Source organism: Staurois parvus, unplaced genomic scaffold (assembly GCF_062004578.1).
Source record: "Staurois parvus isolate SC_StPar_1 unplaced genomic scaffold, SC_StPar_1.0 ptg000137l, whole genome shotgun sequence".
Classification (NCBI taxonomy): domain Eukaryota; kingdom Metazoa; phylum Chordata; class Amphibia; order Anura; family Ranidae; genus Staurois; species Staurois parvus.
The window spans coordinates 10,426,293-10,448,546 of record NW_028317933.1 but is presented as its reverse complement, the minus strand read 5'-3'; the positions used below and the strand labels follow the sequence as shown (position 1 = coordinate 10,448,546).

Sequence of the window (22,254 nt, the reverse complement as noted above, 5' to 3'; positions counted from 1 at the left end):
GCATGGTGCATTGCGGTGAACTAACTGGGTTGTGATATGAAGAATTCTTGGCAATAGAAACAAAGAAGTAACAGGCCATTGTACCAGATGTACTGGATTCACTTCACTGTACCAGCAAATCAGCCCTGTAGCCGGATTATCATTTTCTTTTTAGTTCTTTTTGTTCAGTTACTCTTATACAGTTTTTGGGCATTCGCCCACGTTAGCAACGCAACGCACATCTGACATCAATGTACCAAACTCCCATATCTATGGAAAACAGAAGCTGCCTCTAATGACTACATAGCCTACACTGTGTATACCCAAAATTGAGCAAACAGTTTTACACATCAGATTACCAGCAATGCTAACCCACTCCATGCAGAGATGGTTTCTGTCTTTCTGCTCAGATAGATAATACATTTCACTAATTCTGAAATCAGTACTATTAAAGCAGAAGTTTAGGTAAGCAGATACACAGAAAAAATATCCAACCTGCCAAATGCCTTGCAGCTCAGTTCAGCCAGCCTTGTAATCTAGGCTCAAATTTGTACTTTGTGTTGCTGCGCGCTTAGGACATGCAAATAGGCCTTACCACCCAATTCAAAATATTTTCAAGCAAAGCAAACCAAACAAACCGAAAACACACCAATGACCGCAGCAGTTCTATAAGGTGCTGTAGTAACACTCTACATTCAAAAGATGGATAATGAACCACGCATGCCACTCTCTATTATTAATTACAAGAAAAGTGACCCTGGCTGCCCATGTGAACAGGCCCTAATTGAAGCGGAGAAAAAGTGAGGTCACCATTCTGTATTCTGCTGCTGTCTAGATTACAAGGCTATATATTCAAAAGGTGGTTAATTGACCCGCTCATGCCACTCTATTATTAATTGCAAGAAAAGTGACCAGAATAAAGTCCTATGGTATGCAACTAAATAAAAGTCCCCAATTTATAAACTGTGAGGGTGCTCGTGCACCAACTTTAATTAATGTGCTCCACTTGTCAGTGCTCGAGGTGCCCCACATAGACTGGGGACTTTTATTTAGTTGCATATTATAGCACTTTATTTTGGTCACTTTTCTTGTAATAATTAATAGAGAGTGGTATGCGCGGTTCAATTATTCATCTTTTGAATGTATAGCCTTGTAATCTAGATCAGTGTTTCTAAACCTTTTTTCAGTCAAGGCACCCTAAAAAATTATGGACAATCCCAAGGCACCCTAAAAAATTATGGACAGTCCAGAGGCACCCTTTAAAAATATGGAAAGTCTTGAGGTACCCCATTCTAAAATGTGAAAAACTATTCTAATAGTTTTATATAACGCAGCAACATCCACACATGTAGTGCACCCAACATTAGAGGTGATTTATTCTTCCAAAGAAAATACACTTTTGCACACCGGTACTGACTAGTATTCCAATGTTTCTCTTCTCCCTCAGTTTTTTTCCATCACTGAGCTAATGTGACCCCAGCACTGATGGAGAGGGACGGGGGAGGGTCAAACTAGGATGCTGTGCAGGCAGCTGACATCCTCCTTATCAACTGATGATGTCATTGGTTGTCAGGATGGTGGCGGCTAGAAGGTCATAATGATGCACATTGAAAACCTGTGGCTTTGTAAAACTAAAAGGCAGGCTTGTTCCACCCGCTGGCTTGTATACAATTTCTGGGCAATTTTTAGCATGGCACCCCTAAAAAAACCTCAAGGCACCCTGGTTGAGAAAGGCTGATCTAGAAAGCAATGGTATACAGAATGGTGACCTCACATTTTCTCCACTACAGTTAGGGCCTGATCACATGGGTGGTTAGGGGGCAGTAAAAACAAATAGCTGAGCTGCAGTTTCACGCTGTCCCCTCCCAACCACCCACCTAAAACAAGGCATGTTGCCAGGGCTTCTGTTAGAAACCATGGGGCCCCATACAGCCAACCTGAAAGCCCCCCCCCCCAAAAAAAGGAAAGTTTACTATGCTTCAGTTATGAATCAACAGTGAGTGATTGGTTCCGATCACTCATTGTGTTCATTCAGGAAAGGAAGGGGCTGGTAAATATGACATCTTTACCAGATCCTTTGCCCACTCTTCATCCTGAAGCATCCTATTGTGTGCTTGCTGCTGTCAGGGGGAAACAGAGGAGGGAAGCCGCCAGCCCTGGTGGTTGGGGGCACACTGGGGGGCCTGAGCAGCAGGTTGGAAATGTGTGGTGTACAGGGATGGTCATGGGTGCAGCAGGGAGCAATTACTGGAACCGATCCCTTGTATGGAGAGGAGAAGAAGCCAGCTTTCAGCTGCTGCAGAGAGAGCCATACAGGGGATTTGTTACAGTAATTGCCCCCCGCGCTGTGCTGATCACCCTCCCTGTCCACATCCGATTCACATAGCTGCCTGGGCCCCCCCTGCTGGCCTGGGCCCCGTACAGAAGGACTGGTGGTACCCCCTTATCCACGGCCATGCATGTTGCTACTCAGGGCTTTTTACATGCCATGGCAAACATTAAACTGCATGTTGTATTCAGTGGGCAGTACTGCTGCTGAATGAGGCCCATTTAAGGGCAATAGCTCTAGCCACCCTACTGAAAAGGAATCCACAGTGGATCGCATGTCAGAGGGTTCTTGACAGATGGTAAGGAGGTAATATGTCACCTCCTCACTACTGATTTTAACTGTCAAAAAAGGCAGATCCACTGTACCAGAACTGCATGCATTGTGAACATGCCCTAAGTGTACTGTTCTGTGCCACAGGGCATGCAGTTGCTGCATATGGTTCAGCCTTTTAAAGGGTTAAAACAGGTGGTAGGATGTCAACATATTGCTTCCTCTCTGCCTGTAAAATGCAAGGAGGGCTGCACATCAGAATAAGCCCTTAGAGAGTGCAGCTTGGTTATCTACCCCCCTGCCATTTTCTTTTTTTTTTACTGAAGTTATAACATTTCTCTGGGGTGGGTGTAAATGGTAAATTCCATTGGAAGTGTGAATTTTTTTTTGGCTGTAATTACACAAGTTCTGTGCAGATTTCTGCAGTCAGCCAATCATACAAGCAGAAAAATGAGATTTCTGAATTCATTCTGTACACCAACAGTTTACAGTACTCCCACGGTGCACCTGGTTGCAAGAAAGTGACATCTGAATTTTGATCGGTTTGAGCAAATCTTATCGGGCTGCAAGATTTAAATGGAAAGAGTATTTCTAATGAACATTAAAAACTATTTTCCTGCACTCAGTTCAGCTAGCCAGCACAGCTAACGATAAACTATTTCTAACATTTATTTTGAAGACAGTAAGGTTTGTTGCATGTATTTGCCAATGTACATGAAGCCACAATGCCCGGCCAAGGTGCATCTGTGAAAAGTGTTCCTTCCTACTCAAATCTATGGCAACATCCAAACTGCAGCATAAATAGCAATAAATAAAGTGCATACTTAGTGGTGGAGTCCAGATTCACCCGTGAGAGCTAATGTCCCTTGTATGTGTCTTCACCAAATATAATTCCAAACAGTGGCAACCAATCAAATCATTTTATGTTTTGCAGGACCAATTCTTTGCTATTCCTTTGGTGGTACCATATAGCAAACCAACTTTTTTTTTGTTAGTTTACCATTTTAAGCACATTTAAACCCACTTACTAAAATGCCATATAGGATTTACTATGTGTAATGTAATATAAAAAGTTGTTTTAAAATCATTTTAGGTTTCCAGCGTTCACTAAAATAATACCTGTTGATTCTGCCATAAAGGTCCTTGTTCATAACTTCCTGTTAAAGTTTATAAACACTCCACAGCGCAAAATAATTATTAATGTGTAAAAAAGTCCAAATAAAGTACCAAAGATAAATAAAAAATATATAAATTGTGCTTAATCCCAAAAATAGTGCTTCAAACAAAATGAGCTCACACCATCCGTGATTAGTGCTCCAATCCCCACTCACCAGATGGAATGGACTCTTTGCTGGTATGGCTAAGGAGTCAAACAAGCTTTATAGACTGGGCATATCCTCCCCAGATACCTCTGCACTTGATATCCTCCAAAAACGATTGCCACGATTAGATGGCAATGAAAAACAAATAAAAAGACACAAATAGTGCAATACTGTAAAAAAACTCTTTAATGTAAAAAAGCTGCGCTTTATGCACTCACATGATCACCGATATGTTCACGCTTTCATAATTGGCCCAGAGGCTCATATTATATGACACAAATCCATAATTTTCAGAAGTGGACTGGCAGTGAATAATATGAATTCCTTTAGAAGGAAAGCAGGAAGTCACTCCGGAGCGCCGCAAACCGGCGTGCGCTCCACTCACCAGATGTGACGTCACTACGCATCCACCGGAACTGTTTAAAGTTTGCCAATTGACTCCCATTTGTCCTGGTGGAGACTACAAGTGACAGCGCTGCCACACATTGTACAGGAATTGTCCACAATTGTCACTATTAGGAATCCATCCAGAGCAATGATGTGTAACCGATGCTGGAATTAGTACCTGTAGACGGGAAGGTGACAACAGTATTTCATAGAAAAACAAATATAGCAACTGTTTCTAATTCACAAGGCGTTAGGAAACTAAATTCATCTCAGTGCTCCTGATCTTCTGCAGCCTCATTGGGGCCACTTCATGTCTACATGCATGTACTCCAGCAACAGCTGTATAGCATTTCAAAGGGAGGATTTCCTGATAGCAACAAAAGTATACCTTGCTTGTGTAATGTGCGTTGAAGCTCACACTTATATTCTCCATTGGAAGCCTGTGTGACAATGCAGAAGTGGAGTTTGGAAGCTGGGACAGAGAGTTGTCACCCTATAATAGGAAGAGTGTAGAAAGACTTTTTAGGCTGGATTACTAGGTATTATTTTTAAAAAAAAGCTGAAGATTTTAAAAGATTAAAAGGTTTACATCTCATTGGGCTGCAATTTAGGTAGTTAGGTGCTCCCCTGGACAGGAGGGCTAGGGTTAACTCCATTCCTGGGTTTTTGGTTTTGGCGGGATTTTTGGGTTCGACCCACTGGATCTGTGCATATAAAAGAGACAGCGGTCCGTAGCTATTTGCAGGTATGCCAGGGCAGCTTATAGGTTGGTTAGAAGTAGGGACTAGGGGCTTAGGGATAGTGACTGTTGAACTGTTCAGTCTGTTTTTGGACATTGTACTGTTGCACTTTCATCCAGTAAAGCATTAAACTTTGCCTTCTGCCTGGTCTTAGGTCCTTTAAATGGGGTGCACTGCAAGTAGCCATCACTATTGCACACTTAGTCTACAGTTTGGGTTACTAGCACATGAGGTATGAAGAGTCAGTAAGTTAAGAGTCACCTCAGTGCAAGTTATACATGTGGTTGTCATGAGCAACAAAGGTATAGTTAGCAAACAGCTTGTCGTAAATGTGTACCTGTTATAGGGGGAATTGAGGGAAATGTTGTCGGCACTTCCTATGCTGCATTCCATCTCTCTCCTATACAGAGGTATGGAAAGTTCAAACGTTAAAGTCAAGTGCGTGTTGGAGCCTGCACTATATGCACAGTGGATGGGGTTCCATGCTTCTAATGGGACCAGTAGTGGGAAACACTGGACAGCTGATTGTGGTCAGTGTTTGGCATGGCCCACCTAATTGCAAGCCATAGTGGAAGATTAACATTTACCCAGGGACCTAAGAGTAACTGGAGAACAGTTATGGTGCAAGTTTACACAGTGTATCTCTAAAGTCAGAGGTCCAACCTAAAGTCGAGTATCCCCCCACAGCAGCCTCAGACTTGTTCCAGGGCATTGATGAAATGGCAATTTAATAGAAGTACGCCTTGTGTAGGAGAGTAACCCTGTCTCAGGTACCTAGCGTAGCCCAGAGGATGTGACCCAAACTTGGCACCCAACGAGTTAATTTGGAAACGTGGAGGAAGTTCCACCATCCATTCCTACATACTTCAAATTAGTCTCAGTGAAAACACACCGCATGTTATTTTCTATTGGTATGTATGTGTTTTGTTACCTGTCACATATCTGGTGTTCTCTCCTACAGTGGCAACTCGGAGCACAGCACAAGAACAGCTTCAAGGTTGGGATGAAGTTAGAGGGGATTGATCCTCAGCATCCATCCATGTACTTCATTCTGACTGTGGTTGAGGTGAGATGGACATAATCTTCTTCCTAGAAAATGATAAACAAGAAGAATATGTAGACATGATAGCAGAGTCAATCAGATACATTACATCCTTTTAAAAAGTCACTAAAATAATAATCATTATTAGAGATGAGCGAATCGAACTAGGCGAACCGGAATTCGAGTCGAATTTCAGGAAATATTCGATTCGTGTCGAAACCGAAATTTTGCCTACTTCGGGTGCGCGAATCGAACATTTCCCGATCAGCCGGCAAAAGTGTCCCTGCAGTGAGCTCCGCTATTTCTGACAGTTCTCTGACAGAAGGAACACATGTTTAGCGGTTGAAACATTGTATCTATTAGTTTACATTTAGGATACAGATGTTTCAACCACTGTACATGTGAAGAAGTTGTGAGAGAACTGTCAGAAATAGAGGAACTCTGCACATACACTTTTTGCCGGCTTGGAATTATTCTTCTTTTCATCCTACTTCTTCTTCTTCTTCATCCTCAGAAGAAGAGGATGAGGATGAGGATGAAGAAGAAGAAGAAGAAGAAGAAGAAGAAGAAGTAGGATGAAAAGAAGAATAATTCCAAGCCGGCAAAAAGTGTATGTGCAGAGTTCCTCTATTTCTGACAGTTCTCTCACAGCTTCTTCACATGTACAGCGGTTGAAACATCTGTATCCTAAATGGAAACTAATAGATACAATTTGTATCTATTAGTTTCCATTTAGGATACAGATATTTCAACCGCTGTACATGTGAAGAAGCTGTGAGAGAACTGTCAGAAATAGAGGAACTCTGCACATACACTTTTTGCCGGCTTGGAATTATTCTTCTTTTCATTCTTCTTCTTCTTCCTCATCCTCATCCTCATCCTCTTCTTCTGAGGATGAGGATGAAGAAGAAGAAGAAGAAGAAGTAGGATGAAAAGAAGAATAATTCCAAGCCGGCAAAAAGTGTATGTGCAGAGTTCCTCTATTCTGCAGATACACTTAGAGGAGCTCTGCAGATACACTTAGAGGAGCTCTGCACATACACTTTTTGCCGGCTTGGAATTAATCTTATTTTCATCCTACTTCTTCTTCTTCTTCTTCTTCTTCTTCATCCTTATCCTCAGAAGAAGAAGAGGATGAGGATGAGGATGAAGAAGAAGAAGAAGAAGTAGGATGAAAATAAGAATAATTCCAAACCGGAAAAAAGTGTATGTGCAGAGCTCCTCTAAGTGTATCTGCAGAGCTCCTCTAAGTGTATCTGCAGAATAGAGGAACTCTGCACATACACTTTTTGCCGGAAACCGCTGTATGGAGTGAATGTCCCAAAACTGTCAGAAATAGACTATTTATGACAGTTCTGGGACATTCACTGCATACAGCTGTTTTAACCGCTGTATGGAGGGAATGTCATGGAACTGTCATAAATAGACTATTAATGACAGTTCTGGGACTGTCCTTCAATGCAGCGGTTGAAACATTGTATGTATTTGTTTCCATAAATGGATCCATTTATGGAAACAAATACATACAATGTTTCAACCGCTGTATGGAAGGACAGTCCCACAACTGTCATTAATAGTCTATTTCTGACAGTTCCATGACATTCCCTCCATACAGCGGTTAAAACAGCTGTATGGAGTGAATGTCCCAGATCTATCAGAAATAGACTATTTATGACAGTTCTGGGACATTCACTGCATACAGCTGTTTTAACCGCTGTATGGAGGGAATGTCATGGAACTGTCAGAAATAGACTATTAATGACAGTTCTGGGACTGTCCTTCAATGCAGCGGTTGAAACATTGTATGTATTTGTTTCCATAAATGGATCCATTTATGGAAACAAATACATACAATGTTTCAACCGCTGCATGGAAGGACAGTCCCAGAACTGTCATTAATAGTCTATTTCTGACAGTTCCATGACATTCCCTCCATACAGCGGTTAAAACAGCTGTATGGAGTGAATGTCCCAGATCTATCAGAAATAGACTATTTATGACAGTTCTGGGACATTCACTGCATACAGCTGTTTTAACCGCTGTATGGAGGGAATGTCATGGAACTGTCAGAAATAGACTATTAATGACAGTTCTGGGACTGTCCTTCAATGCAGCGGTTGAAACATTGTATGTATTTGTTTCCATAAATGGATCCATTTATGGAAACAAATACATACAATGTTTCAACCGCTGCATGGAAGGACAGTCCCAGAACTGTCATTAATAGTCTATTTCTGACAGTTCCATGACATTCCCTCCATACAGCGGTTAAAACAGCTGTATGGAGTGAATGTCCCAGATCTATCAGAAATAGACTATTTATGACAGTTCTGGGACATTCACTGCATACAGCTGTTTTAACCGCTGTATGGAGGGAATGTCATGGAACTGTCAGAAATAGACTATTAATGACAGTTCTGGGACTGTCCTTCAATGCAGCGGTTGAAACATTGTATGTATTTGTTTCCATAAATGGATCCATTTATGGAAACAAATACATACAATGTTTCAACCGCTGCATGGAAGGACAGTCCCAGAACTGTCATTAATAGTCTATTTCTGACAGTTCCATGACATTCCCTCCATACAGCGGTTAAAACAGCTGTATGGAGTGAATGTCCCAGATCTATCAGAAATAGACTATTTATGACAGTTCTGGGACATTCACTGCATACAGCTGTTTTAACCGCTGTATGGAGGGAATGTCATGGAACTGTCAGAAATAGACTATTAATGACAGTTCTGGGACTGTCCTTCCATGCAGCGGTTGAAACATTGTATGTATTTGTTTCCATAAATGGATCCATTTATGGAAACAAATACATACAATGTTTCAACCGCTGCATGGAAGGACAGTCCCAGAACTGTCATTAATAGTCTATTTCTGACAGTTCCATGACATTCCCTCCATACAGCGGTTAAAACAGCTGTATGGAGTGAATGTCCCAGATCTATCAGAAATAGACTATTTATGACAGTTCTGGGACATTCACTGCATACAGCTGTTTTAACCGCTGTATGGAGGGAATGTCATGGAACTGTCAGAAATAGACTATTAATGACAGTTCTGGGACTGTCCTTCAATGCAGCGGTTGAAACATTGTATGTATTTGTTTCCATAAATGGATCCATTTATGGAAACAAATACATACAATGTTTCAACCGCTGCATGGAAGGACAGTCCCAGAACTGTCATTAATAGTCTATTTCTGACAGTTCCATGACATTCCCTCCATACAGCGGTTAAAACAGCTGTATGGAGTGAATGTCCCAGATCTATCAGAAATAGACTATTTATGACAGTTCTGGGACATTCACTGCATACAGCTGTTTTAACCGCTGTATGGAGGGAATGTCATGGAACTGTCAGAAATAGACTATTAATGACAGTTCTGGGACTGTCCTTCAATGCAGCGGTTGAAACATTGTATGTATTTGTTTCCATAAATGGATCCATTTATGGAAACAAATACATACAATGTTTCAACCGCTGCATGGAAGGACAGTCCCAGAACTGTCATTAATAGTCTATTTCTGACAGTTCCATGACATTCCCTCCATACAGCGGTTAAAACAGCTGTATGGAGTGAATGTCCCAGATCTATCAGAAATAGACTATTTATGACAGTTCTGGGACATTCACTGCATACAGCTGTTTTAACCGCTGTATGGAGGGAATGTCATGGAACTGTCAGAAATAGACTATTAATGACAGTTCTGGGACTGTCCTTCCATGCAGCGGTTGAAACATTGTATGTATTTGTTTCCATAAATGGATCCATTTATGGAAACAAATACATACAATGTTTCAACCGCTGCATGGAAGGACAGTCCCAGAACTGTCATTAATAGTCTATTTCTGACAGTTCTATGACATTCCCTCCATACAGCGGTTGAAACCGCTGTATGGAGTGAATGTCCCAGAACTGTCAGAAATAGACAGAAACTGTCACAGAACTGTCCTTCTTCTCATCCTTCTCCTTCTTCTCATCCTTCTTCTCATCCTTCTTCTCATCCTTCTCCTTCTTCTCATCCTTCTCCTTCTTCTCATCCTTCTCCTTCTGCTCATCCTTCTTCTCATCCTTCTCCTTCTTCTCATCCTTCTCCTTCTCCTTCTTCTCATCCTTCTCCTTCTCCTTCTTCTCATCCTTCTCCTTCTCATCCTTCTCCTTCTCCTTCTCATCCTTCTCCTTCTTCTCATCCTTCTCCTTCTTCTCATCCTTCTCCTTCTCCTTCTTCTCATCCTTCTCCTTCTCCTTCTCATCCTTCTCCTTCTTCTCATCCTTCTCCTTCTCCTCATCCTTTTTCTTCTCATCCTTCTCCTTCTCCTTCTTCTCATCCTTCTCCTTCTTCTCATCCTTCTCCTTCTTCTCATCCTTCTCCTTCTTCTCATCCTTCTCCTTCTTCTCCTTCTTCTCATCATTCTCCTTCTTCTCATCCTTCTCCTTCTTCTCATCCTTCTCATCCTTCTTCTCATCCTTCTTCTTCTCATCCTTCTCCTTCTTCTCATCCTTCTCCTTCTCCTTCTTCTCATCCTTCTCCTTCTTCTCATCCTTCTCCTTCTTCTCATCCTTCTCCTTCTCATCCTTCTCCTTCTCCTTCTTCTCTTCCTTCTCCTTCTTCTCATCCTTCTCCTTCTTCTCATCCTTCTTCTTCTCATCCTTCTCCTCCTTCTTCTCATCCTTCTTCTCATCCTTCTTCTTCTCATCCTTCTCCTTCTTCTCATCCTTCTCCTTCTTCTCATCCTTCTCCTTCTTCTCATCCTTCTCCTTCTTCTCATCCTTCTCCTCCTTCTTCTCATCCTTCTTCTCATCCTTCTTCTTCTCATCCTTCTCCTTCTTCTCATCCTTCTCCTTCTTCTCATCCTTCTCCTTCTTCTCATCCTTCTCCTTCTTCTCATCCTTCTCCTTCTTCTCATCCTTCTCCTTCTTCTCATCCTTCTCCTTCTCCTTCTTCTCTTCCTTCTCCTTCTTATCATCCTTCTCCTTCTTCTCATCATTCTCCTTCTTCTCATCCTTCTCCTTCTTCTCATCCTTCTTCTTCTCATCCTTTTCCTTCTTCTCATCCTTCTTCTTCTCATCCTTCTTCTTCTCATCCTTCTCCTTCTCATCCTTCTCTTTCTTCTCATCCTTCTCCTTCTCCTTCTTCTCATCCTTCTCCTTCTTCTCATCCTTCTCCTTCTCCTTCTTCTCATCCTTCTCCTTATTCTCAGCCTTCTTCTTCTCATCCTTCTCCTTCTCATCCTTCTCCTTCTCATCCTTCTCCTTCTTCTCATCCTTCTCCTTCTTCTCATCCTTCTCCTTCTCCTTCTTCTCATCCTTCTCCTTCTCCTTCTTCTCATCCTTCTCCTTCTTCTCATCCTTCTCCTTCTTCTCATCCTTCTCCTTCTCCTTCTTCTCATCCTTCTCCTTCTCCTCATCCTTTTTCTTCTCATCCTTCTCCTTCTCCTTCTTCTCATCCTTCTCCTTCTTCTCATCCTTCTCCTTCTTCTCATCCTTCTCCTTCTTCTCCTTCTTCTCATCATTCTCCTTCTTCTCATCCTTCTCCTTCTTCTCATCCTTCTCCTTCTTCTCATCCTTCTCATCCTTCTTCTCATCCTTCTTCTTCTCATCCTTCTCCTTCTTCTCATCCTTCTCCTTCTCCTTCTTCTCATCCTTCTCCTTCTTCTCATCCTTCTCCTTCTTCTCATCCTTCTCCTTCTCCTTCTTCTCTTCCTTCTCCTTCTTCTCATCCTTCTCCTTCTTCTCATCCTTCTTCTTCTCATCCTTCTCCTCCTTCTTCTCATCCTTCTTCTCATCCTTCTTCTTCTCATCCTTCTCCTTCTTCTCATCCTTCTCCTTCTCCTTCTTCTCATCCTTCTCCTTCTTCTCATCCTTCTCCTTCTTCTCATCCTTCTCCTTCTTCTCATCCTTCTCCTTCTTCTCATCCTTCTCCTTCTCCTTCTTCTCTTCCTTCTCCTGCTTATCATCCTTCTCCTTCTTCTCATCATTCTCCTTCTTCTCATCCTTCTCCTTCTTCTCATCCTTCTTCTTCTCATCCTTTTCCTTCTTCTCATCCTTCTTCTTCTCATCCTTCTTCTTCTCATCCTTCTCCTTCTCATCCTTCTCTTTCTTCTCATCCTTCTCCTTCTCCTTCTTCTCATCCTTCTCCTTCTTCTCATCCTTCTCCTTCTCCTTCTTCTCATCCTTCTCCTTATTCTCAGCCTTCTTCTTCTCATCCTTCTTCTCATCCTTCTCCTTCTCATCCTTCTCCTTCTTCTCATCCTTCTCCTTCTTCTCATCCTTCTCCTTCTCCTTCTTCTCATCCTTCTCCTTCTCCTTCTTCTCATCCTTCTCCTTCTCCTTCTTCTCATCCTTCTCCTTCTCCTTCTTCTCATCCTTCTCCTTCTTCTCATCCTTCTCCTTCTTCTCATCCTTCTCCTTCTCCTTATCCTTCTCCTTCTCCTTCTTCTCATCCTTCTCCTTCTCCTTCTTCTCATCCTTCTCCTTCTCCTTCTCCTTCCTCATCTCCAAGGGCATTTAAATTAAAGGTACAGTGTTCTGCACTAATTTAAAGGCTCTCTGAAGCCTAGAAACCCTTTAAATAAGTCATCTTCGTAGCGGAGAAATTCGCATCGAATCGAATTTCACACTGGAATTCGCCGAATCAGCCGAATCGAATTTTTCATTTCTTCGCTCATCTCTAATCATTATGTACAAAGTGGTTCAATGTTAAAGCCTACAAACAATATTGCTGGATAAATACCTATGTTAAAGTGGTGTAGTGGGAAGGGACGCTCTTCTGCATAATTTTTCTATAAAAGTATACTTCCAACAGACACTTTTACAAAATTTTTACCAAATAAATTAAACTCTCTATGGTGATATGGGTTGGAATTTTAGTAATGCCATTATAAGTGTTAAGATTACTATTGCACTCCATAAAAAAAAGCTCTAAAGTGACTTTTTCAGGTCAGAATAAAGCTTAATAAATATTTTCCGGTACAAAAGGAATGTGAACACTTACCACTCAGGTCAAGTGGAACCAAGAGTTCTGGGAATGACGATCTCTTGTGTTTGCGCTGCAGTTCCCAGTGGTTCCTCCCTGCTGAACCCTAAATCTCTATAGGACACAGAGCTCATTGATCCCTGTAGAGCAGTGGTCTCCAAACTGTGGCCCTTTGATTGCTGTTATCTGACCCTTGGGGTACTGTTTCATCCACTGATACCAACAATAGGGCATAATTCCCCCCACTGACACCAATGAAGGGGCACAATTCCTCCCAATGACACCAACGATGGGGCACAATTCGTCCCAATGACACAAATGAAGGGGTACAATTCCTCCCAATGACACCAATGATGGTGCACAATTCTTCCCAATTACATAAATGATAGGGATCAATTTCTCCCAATGATACCAACAATGGAGCCAAATTTCTCCCAATGACACCAAAGATGGGGCACAATTCCTCCCAATGACACCAACAATGGGGTACAATTCCTCCCTCTGACACCAAAGATGGTGCATTGCTTTTTCCCTCTGACTTGGGACCTTTTCTACTCCCACTGGCCACAGTCTGGCCCCCCTTAAGTCTGCAGGACATTAAACTGCCCTTTGTTTAGAAAGTCTGGAGACCCCAGCTGTAGAGGAATGAGCTATAAGTAAAGAGAGCCAGATACTTTCTTGAATTGAAAGATGCATAGACTCGGGGAACAACTTTCTATTACTTCTATACATACCATTAATATAACCTCATTTTGAATATGTAATTCAATTTTGGAACCGTTTCACGTAAAGCATGTTGTAGATCTGCAAAGAGTGTAGAAAAAGGCAATTAAATTAATAAGGAGCATAGGGAGCTCAGCCATGAGGAAAGATCACATTAACTGAATTTATTTTTCTTTAATACAAAGTGTTTAATAACAAAAACATGTAGGTGGAGTTGGAAACCATCTCTTGTGCACCCAATCTTTGCCCTGGACCCCGCCAAGCTTGTGGCCCCTGTCTTTTAGCCCCTTGATGAAACACACTTTGAGAATCTGGGATGGCCTCAAATAGTCTAGCAACCTTATTTTTGTACCCCTTCTGCTACTCCCCCTAATGGGTAATCCCCCTTTTCCACCTGTCCTTGACTCTCTATCCACATTTTCCTGTTGTAATGCACATGGCTTCACTTCAGCCTTCTCACTTCTGGAGAATTCCTCGGTTATATCCTTGCCCACCCTTTGGGAATGATACAAGGCCCTGACCTCTGAACTATTTTGATATACCCAACTCCGACATTGGCTTCTGCCTCTCATTCGCGATAAGGACCTCTCCCCCTCCTTAACTGTCTTTGAACCTATATACCATTGCACCCCCTGGCATTCAAACTGATTTCTGGCATGCATTGCTACCTCTTCTCTAACCACTTCATCAAGACTACAGCCACCACACCTGATCACTAGAACCCATCTTATTCACAACCCAAAACCAAAAATGTATTATGTATATTGCTGCATTAGTTTTCTTTTCTTTTGCTTTTTCCCCTATGTTTTCATCTGGTGATCTGGCCAGTAACACACCTCCTGTATTAGAGTGTCTCCATTCTGGATGAAGGAGCACGGGGGCACAGCAGGGGGGAGGGGAATGTTAAATGTATTAGCAGATTTACTGTAGATACACTAACAAATTAAAGCTCCACTCCAGCTGATACAATAATCAGTTACAGCAAACAATTTTTTTAATGTTAGGATAAAGGTTTTACGTGATTAAATAAAAATTGATTTGTCTCAACCTTGTAAACTGATACATTCTGTTGGAGAGCTTCTTCTTTTGAAAAACAACAGACTTACTGGCTGGATCACTAGATGAAAATAAGAAAAAAAAAGAATGTCTAAAAAAGAAAACTAATGCGCCCACCACATCTAAGAATTGATAAGCTTTAATATAATAAATGTTTACTTTTGTGTTTAATACCGCTTTAATAAACAACAGCCATCTCCTCTTAAAGTGGTTCTAAAGGCTGAAGGTTTTTCTTTTTACCTTATTGCATTATCTGTATTAAAGCCTTCTGAGTGCAGCTCCCCCTCCAGCCATTCCTTACCTGAGCCCAATGTGCACGAGAGTAGCAGCTCCTTCTGCTCTATCCCTCATCATAGGTTCAGAGGCAGCAGCAGCTCCTAATGCTGTCAATCACAGCCAGTGAGGAGGAAATGGGGGGCAAGGTTGAGCAATGCTGTGTGTGTCAATAGGCAAACACAGGAGCGAGCCTGCACAAGTGCCCCCATAGCAAGTGGCTTGCTATGGTGGGAACCAGGGGCAGACTGACAACTCATGGGGCCCCGGGCATTAGGAGATCATGGGGCCCCTGTGTCCTTGTTCAAACTCAAAAAAGCCTATGAAAAAGGTACCAGGGGCATCTCATGGAGCCCCCTACTGACCCCGGGCCCTCGGGCAGTGCCCGAGTTTCCAAATGGTTAGTCCGCCCCTGGTGGGAACTCAGCAGGGAGGAGCAACCGGAATACCTGTGGGGGATCCAAGAAGAGGAGGGCTGGGGCTGCTCTGTGCAAAACCATTGCACAGAGCAGGAAAGTATGACATGTTTGGGTTTTTTTTTTTAATCACAGGTTTACAATCACTTTAATATCTTGATATCTAATCCAAATTACCAGGAGCACATATATGGCTATGTCATGTCAGGTGTCCACTGGAACCTAAAATTCAATGCTTTTAAAGATGTTCTCTAGCAGGGGTGGACTGACAACGCATGGGGCCCCTGTATCCTCACCCACACTCAAACCACACCCAATAAAACCTATGAAAGGTACCAGGGGCATCTCATGGGGCCCCCTACTGACCCCGGGCCCTCGGGCAGTGCTCGAGTTCCCAAATGGTCAGTCCGCCCCTGTTCTCTAGTTTGACAGGACACCTGATGCCTGGCTATTACACTTTATACTATAACAACACTCTAGGATAAACTATCCTCACTTCATAGGAAGGACTTTTAACCATTGATGTGCAATTGAGACAACACATTCACAAGTACGTCTTCCTCTATCTACAGTATGTAGCACCATACCCTAGGTTGGATAAATTTTGTTTTTGGTTCTGCTGTACCCAGCTGACTCTTAGGGCTCCCTAAGGTTGGTGGATAGTTACTTCTGCCTGCCTCTCAGAAATTGAGTTGGAGGATCAGCCACTGGGTTATGAATATTTTTCTGATCTCAGCCAATCCTGGGAGGTAGACCCAGAAGGTGTGGCTGGGGAGAAGATAAACATTTTGGGGGGTCTGTTCAGAGCTCTCTGTCTGCTGGGGCCCCTGCCCCTGGGAGGCAACCTTTGTTACTGATGAGTTGCAGTTATTAGGCCTCAACATGTGCTTGGCTGAGTATACGAAGGAGCCTGGATTAAGGAGAATTTGCTGGAGGACATTACCTTAGGGAGCTGGGCTGGAGAAGGACCCCTGTCACAGAAGAGTGTTGCAGCCAAGCTGGTTGAGGAACTGATTCTGGACATTGTGAGTAGGACCTTTTGCCTAGAGCTTCAGGTCTGCCTGTGCTTTGAGAGTTAGACACCAAAGGTTGCTATAAGAACTGTGACTTCTCTTACAGAATCTCAGACTTGCTGGCTGTGCCCTGTACCTCCAGCAATACTGAAGATCTTTGCTGCAGAATCTGTCCTTTAATATCTGCATGTGTTTTGGATTATTTTGCACTCTCATCCACCGCCTGTTTTCAAGTACTACAATAAATAGTCAAAAAGACAACCCTAGACTAAGCCTGTGTGTGTCAGTGTGTTCTGGAACTGGTATCTAGGTCTGGCAGACTCTGATCAGGTAAGGGAGATCTGGTTTATTTCCAACGGCCCCTTTGGTGGTAATAACTACATCTTTTTACAATAGCATTTTTATTGTAGAGCCACCTACTATTCTAATTCTGATAACAGATATCTACTAAGGGGAACAGACCCCAAGATCAAAAATTGTACACAACTCTTTAGATAACAAAAACAAACAAAAACTTAAATCTCAACTTCGCCCTAAAGGGGAAGTTCCTCTTCATGTACTCCTCCCCCCTCCTCTACCATATTTGGCACAATACATTTTTTGGGGGATCGAGTACCTAGTTTTGATAGGTACCTGCTCCCACTTAGGTGATCTGAACAGAAGTTTGGCCCCACTCTTTGACTGCAGCCTTCTAGGACATGCCACAAGTCTCAGAAGGCTGTGGGGCCATTCGAAAAGTGCTCACACCTGTGCAGTGGGAAGGTAGTTGTGAAACCACAAGGAGTTTGCGCTGAGAACCCAGAGACTGGCGAAGAACCAGCCCAGGTGAGGGCAGCCCTGGATCCCTGGATCCTCTTTAAAATAGTTTTGAACATACAATGTTATAGACACTTTCTTATATGGTCAGGGTTTTTTCAGCTGGAATTTGGTGGAACTTTATACCACCACTGGCTGGCTCAGGCCCTCTGCTCCCTGCTCACCACAATCACAGCCAGTGAGCCAATGAGGAGGGGGGGGGGGGGTGAGGCCGAACCATGGCTCTGTGTGCGAATGGACACACAGCGGAGTGGCTGTGGAGCAAGCCTGTTTTGGTGCCCCCATAGCAAACTGTTTGCTCTGGAGGCACTCGGCAGGAGGTTGGGGCCAGGAACACAGGCCGGGGACCCCAGAAGAGGAGGATCGGGGTTGCTGTGTGCAAAACCACTGCACAGAGCAGGTAAGTATAACATGCTTCTTGTTACTGTTTTTTTTAATTAACTATAATATAACTTTAAGACCTGTACTGCATATTCTAGTTCTCATATCCATTTTGTTTCTCTTTGCAATAACTTTTTTATCGAAAAAAAAAAAACAAGGTGTCCCTCATGCTTGAATTGAATGTCTCTATCAATGAGGAATCATATTATTAGTATTGTTGTTCATATCACAAAAATGACTGTATAACCTTTTTTTCACAGTCCTGATTAGGTTGCCACATAGAAGCACCCACATTCACATGTCAAGATATATCCTACACACCATGTTAATCGAGATAAAGGTTTTTTCAGCGTTCTGCAAGTGGATAATTGTGAAAAATCACCTTCTCCGAATTTCAGGGTTCTACAAGTGGATAATTGTGCAAAATCACCCTCTCTGATGTATTTACAATACTCACACCTTCCAAATCTCTTCACTCCTGTCCTTAATTGAGTATTCCCTTGAGTATTTTCTACTCCATCCAGAATGAAAAGTTTAGACTTTAGTTGTACTTTAATTGATCAGTTTTGGGTGGACTAACCTGGTAAACGTGATCATTTCTTTTATAAGGTGTGCGGATTTCGGATAAAGCTCCACTTCGATGGGTATTCTGACTGCCATGACTTCTGGGTGAATGCTGACTCTCCTGATATTCATCCTGCGGGCTGGTGTGAAAGGACGGGACACAAGCTGCAACCTCCGAAAGGTCATGAAACAGGCTTTCATTTTTTTAGATTTTCTGAAGAATAAAAAAATAAAACGGTTTCTTCCACCGGCTTTCAGCTTACTTTCTCTGAGCAGTTATTACAGAAGGATTTGATTCAACATTACAGCAAATGCTAAAGCTGTTTAGCAAGATTCAGTCTGCTAACTCCAAATCCTTTTTTCCGTCTGTTTTTTTTTGTCAGAAGAGTAGAAAGCTAGCCATGCTCTAACAGAATTTAGTTTGAAAAATTTCATTTTCAGAACGTTTTCTATTACTTAGAAGGGTCAAATGTCCAAAAGGGATAGCAGCGCAGATATTTAATAGAGTCCTTTTGCTTCATGTCCAACCCTACACAAAAATAAGGATGAGTTGAAGTCTAACTGATCCTTTATATTTTAAAAGGGGTATTCACTCAAGTGGATAAATAGTAACTTGGACCATTGCTCTCATACAGTGTGCAGTGGTTTGGGTCTTCAGTGGTCCAACACACCCCCTGCACTGTGCACCATTCAACAACAGTACTCAGGAAGTATGGGTGTTGTTAATTGTGCTGAGTGTTCTGCTCTGGGTGCCTGAGATGGAAGAAAAATATATTTTGAATGTATTTTAAAAATATTCTTCCCAAATATATTGACATATACAGTATTTGAAATACTAAAATTTTGGCCGTATTCAATATATTTAAAATAAAGAAAGAAATAAAGAAATAATATACTGTATGTTGAAATGCATTTTTATTACAAAATATAAAAAATATTTTTAAAAATAAATTTTCAGATATACTGTATGTCTGTAAAAATACATTCATTCTACATTTTTGGAATGCATTTACATATATATGTAAAAATATATGTTAAAATGACTTTTTTTTATATGTTAAAAAAAATCTGAAGAATACATTTAAAACAAAATATTGAAAAAAATATTTTTCATATATTTTGTAATATATAAAAAACGCATTTCAACATGCAGTATATATATATATATATATATATATATTTTTTTTTTTTTAATATATTGAATACAGCCAGAATTGTAGTATTTCAAATATATGTCAATATATTTGGGAAGAATATTTTTAAAATATATTTAAAATATATTTTTCTTCCATGTGGGAGGACCACTGCTGGACAACTGCACTCTGTGGGAGATTAGCAGTCCAGGTCTGTAGCATTCTGCCAGGAAGGTTTAATATAGTAGTAAAGCACTATGGGAGGGGCTTTTTGCTAAAGTCACATGACCAGCCCTAACTTGTGATTGTCGCAATGGCAGGGAGTCAGTCAAATGAGCAGGGAATTACTTTAATGGGAACTTTCTGTGCGCCAATAATTTACAAGATGCTTTCATACAAAGAATACTGGTTTGGAAATTTTGTACCAAAAGTGGAGTTACCCTTTAATGTTGGTAAACAAACTGAAATCAATATTTTATTTGCAGCAAACTAAGAAAAGTATTTGACATTTGTGTAAAATTGTAAAATAAATAATAATAACTGTTTCCACATTCCTAGATTATTCTGTTCTTTACATATAAATGCATTGCTGGGACACTTACTCTCTGCTTTCTGCGATCAGGATACAAAGATGAAGACTTCAGTTGGACACATTATCTGAGAATGACGAAAGCCCATGTGGCTCCGAAACATTTATTTGTAACCCCCAAAATTGTGAGTTTACGTTTTACTATTTGTAACAGTTGTCTCTTTTTTTTTTTTTTGATTCTATCTATTGGTTATATAATCTATATAACTGAATCTCCCCTCTAAATACATACCATAGCCATTTCCTTTCCCAGATCCCAATACAAAGGCTGATGGCATCAGTCATTCCTCCTTGTACCTAACTTTGCGACATGCAGATTTCAGCAGTCTTGGGCTATTGACAATTCTCATTAGTAATTAATACTCATTATTCAATTCATTATTATACAATTCTCATTAGTTTCTTAAATAACAGGGTGCTCCCCCATCACCGTTCCGGGTGGGAATGAAGCTGGAGGCTGTGGACAAGATGAACCCTTCCCTTATCTGTGTGGCCAGCGTTACTGATGTGGTAGAAGAGAGATTCCTTGTGCACTTTGACAACTGGGGTGACACCTATGACTACTGGTAGGAAGGGCATGTATCTGTTATGGAAGTGGCTATAACAAATATGACTTTTGGTCACAATGGTAAATAACAGTAATATCCATTTTACTTGCTTTATTATTATTTGTATAAAGGTTCATTAAAAAGATAATCTGTCATGGTTAGGGGTCAAGCTCGGAGACCAGTAGCTATAGTAGTAGAGAGGCTCCCACTGACCAGCAGGATAGGTATACAAGCAGGTCACCCTGGCAGATGACTAGCACTCACCCGAGGTGCGGGGTTTAAGCACTAACCAGTCTTCACCAGAGCTCCTGATGGTGGAGATGGGTTTTGCTGCATGTTAGTACCAGATCACGCTCCTCAGGATCGCTCCACCAGGAGGTGAGCAATCTGGGGTTCAGTAGCAGATATAGCAGGTAGGGATCAAGCAGAAGTGCAGTCGAGAAATAAGCCAAACGTTGGTAAGAAGTGCCTGCAGGTTGGGATCAAGCAGAAGCATAGTCAAGGAACAAGCCCAAGGTCAGTAACGAGTGGTAGTGGATATACAAACAGCAGCAGGAGTGACAGGAGCAAGATATTGGCTGGAGAGAGCACAATAATCTGGCCAACAGGAAGTGCAGAGACATGACTTAAATTAGGAAGTTCCTGGAAGGAGCAAAGGGTTCAAAGTTCAAGAGAAATAAGGTTCAAGGCAAAATCATTCAAGAAAATGTCCAGGGAGCTGCCCAACATCCCAGGTGGCTCAGCAACAAGAGACATCGCCAGACCCAGCAGAGGTTGCAGGTTCAGACCCAGGTCCTGATATACTCATTCATGACAAAGTGAGGCCTCCCCTCTGTCAGATGTTAACCTCATCTTCTCCCCCACTACCTTTTTGTCCATCTGGAGCCATGAGTAGTAAGCCCTGTGTAAGCTCTATAGCCTGTTAAAGAATACACAGGGCTGTTGACCTTCCCACTGCCCTCACATGACAGTGATCTGGCATGGTGATTGGCTGCCAAGGCAATTGGCACTGATTTGTGGGAGGAAGGTAAGAAGCTCACATGTTCCCCCATAATTGGAAGTGCCTGTACTTCCAGGAGCTCCAGAAAGTGGACAAAACTGCAGGGAAGCTCAGCAAAACTATCAAATTTGAGGGTAACCCTGAAACTCAGAGTGACAGATTACTTTAAGAAGAAGGGCATAATAAGTACAGTATTGAATACCAACCAATGATATTTCTTTGCCCTTCTCTAAAGTGTGAAATCTGATTGGTTGTTTTATGGAACTGAATTCAGCAAGATAGTATACAGTGCAACAACATTTTGTTCAAATTAAATGAACCAATTTATATTTTATAGTTTTGTAACACACATCATTGTGATTAATGTTTCCATCTTGAAATTCAAAAACATTTTTACTGGTAATATTTGTGTTCATTGTGTGGTTGAGCACCACTATAGTCATGTTATGAATACATCATTCTCTTGCATATCCTATAATAGTGTTACAATATAAGCACATTGTGCAGACATATACCTTTCCTCCTAGGTGTGACCCCAGCAGTCCCTATGTGCACCCCGTTGGCTGGTGTCAGGAGCACGACAAGCCTCTTACGCCTCCTCAGGGTAAGATAAACTGCTATATTTACTTACATTCTTTTTGTGATACAAATATGTGCTAACAAAGTTGGAATAGTCATTTATTTTC

The 22,254-nt window shown here is 41.7% G+C and overlaps 1 protein-coding gene across 7 annotated transcripts in view; it reads left to right on the top strand.

Moving 5' to 3' along the window:
• Nucleotides 1–22,254, top strand: part of L3MBTL1 (L3MBTL histone methyl-lysine binding protein 1) — a 63,833-nt gene that overhangs the window by 22,437 nt on the left and 19,142 nt on the right. For all 7 annotated transcript variants that reach the window (XM_089673330.1, XM_089673329.1, XM_089673327.1 and 4 more), the window contains 5 exons: nucleotides 5,989–6,093; nucleotides 18,344–18,479; nucleotides 20,054–20,145; nucleotides 20,435–20,586; nucleotides 22,096–22,172. In XM_089673330.1, coding sequence (XP_089529456.1) covers nucleotides 5,989–6,093; nucleotides 18,344–18,479; nucleotides 20,054–20,145; nucleotides 20,435–20,586; nucleotides 22,096–22,172 — 562 coding nt within the window. The remainder of the gene's footprint in view (nucleotides 1–5,988; nucleotides 6,094–18,343; nucleotides 18,480–20,053; nucleotides 20,146–20,434; nucleotides 20,587–22,095; nucleotides 22,173–22,254) is intronic.